Source organism: Perkinsus marinus (assembly GCF_000006405.1).
Source record: "Perkinsus marinus ATCC 50983 genomic scaffold scf_1104296960784, whole genome shotgun sequence".
In the NCBI taxonomy this organism is placed as follows: domain Eukaryota; phylum Perkinsozoa; order Perkinsida; family Perkinsidae; genus Perkinsus; species Perkinsus marinus.
In genome coordinates this window covers 14,635-15,715 of record NW_003205973.1, presented here as the reverse complement: position 1 = coordinate 15,715, position 1,081 = coordinate 14,635, and the positions used below count along the sequence as shown (strand labels likewise).

At 38.7% G+C, this 1,081-nt stretch overlaps 1 protein-coding gene across 1 annotated transcript in view; it reads left to right on the top strand.

Moving 5' to 3' along the window:
- The window catches only part of Pmar_PMAR028771 (hypothetical protein), a gene marked incomplete at both ends in the record, with an annotated part of 3,815 nt that overhangs the window by 704 nt on the left and 2,030 nt on the right, over positions 1-1,081 (top strand). The window contains 2 exons of the mRNA XM_002772560.1: positions 643-717; positions 893-951. Coding sequence (XP_002772606.1) covers positions 643-717; positions 893-951 — 134 coding nt within the window. The remainder of the gene's footprint in view (positions 1-642; positions 718-892; positions 952-1,081) is intronic.

The following is a 1,081-nucleotide window of genomic DNA, read 5'->3' as shown; positions in this document are numbered from 1 at the left end:
AAAATTTTCGGAAATTTCCACTTGGTTTCTGTACATTTCTAGCAGAGTAGAAATTTAGGTATATGAACTTGTATAATTAGCTTTGGTAACTCCGAATCGCCGCTGAGGAAAGCGAACGTATATTCCTACTTCAACACTGATCTCGCTTGGGAGTTTAATTTTGATTTATCGTTCTGTTGTGAACACGTGATATACAAAAAAACTGCGCAACTTTTTTGCGAAATACTAGTAATGTCGGCCTGTTAAATTCTTTACTGGAGTTTCACGGGCCGTAATATGAAACAAAAACAGCATTGAAAAACACATTTCACGAGTACTGCATATCACCGCGAATATCGCGTTTTTCACAGAGTAATACGCCACTTCACGTAAAACGGATGAAACTCCAATATTATTTTACGGGAAATATACGGAAAAAATCGTACACGCGTAAATTTTCGCCTTTGAATTTTTTCTTTTCATCGACGAAATTTGGAAAATTTATTTTTTTTTCCTCAGGGAGTTCCTAATGTCCAGAAACCGTACACAATTTGGGTCCGCAATTTCCAGCTTGCCAGTTTTGCATCAACGAGTGCGATATGTAAGGACCAGATCTGCATCGCTCCGCTGTAAAATGTGTCATCTTTTTCCTGTCCCGATCAGTTACGATGTTAATTAAAGATTATGATGCATTAAAACGGAATGGGTTCTTCTTTGGCTATTCAACGCTCACGTGGAGTAAGTCGGAAAAGGGAACATTAGTTCATCGATTTCTCATTAATGGAGTTTTACCGTCATATGGAGAACACGTTTCACATGAAATGAAAACCGCATGTAAGCAGTGAATAGCGCGTAGCATATGCTATGTGTGTTTTACGTGATATGGAGTAATTTGTCCGCTTTACCGTCTCAGGAGATGGTATGGAGAATTGTGAGAAACATATTTCACATTTCGTATCGCGAGAAACGCATGTGAGCAGTGAATAACGTGTAGCATTCGTGATGTGTTTTACGTGATATGGAGTAGTTTGTCCGTGAAATTCGGCAAGTATTTTCCATTCACTTCATATCACCGCGAATATCGCGTTTTCACATGGAGTAT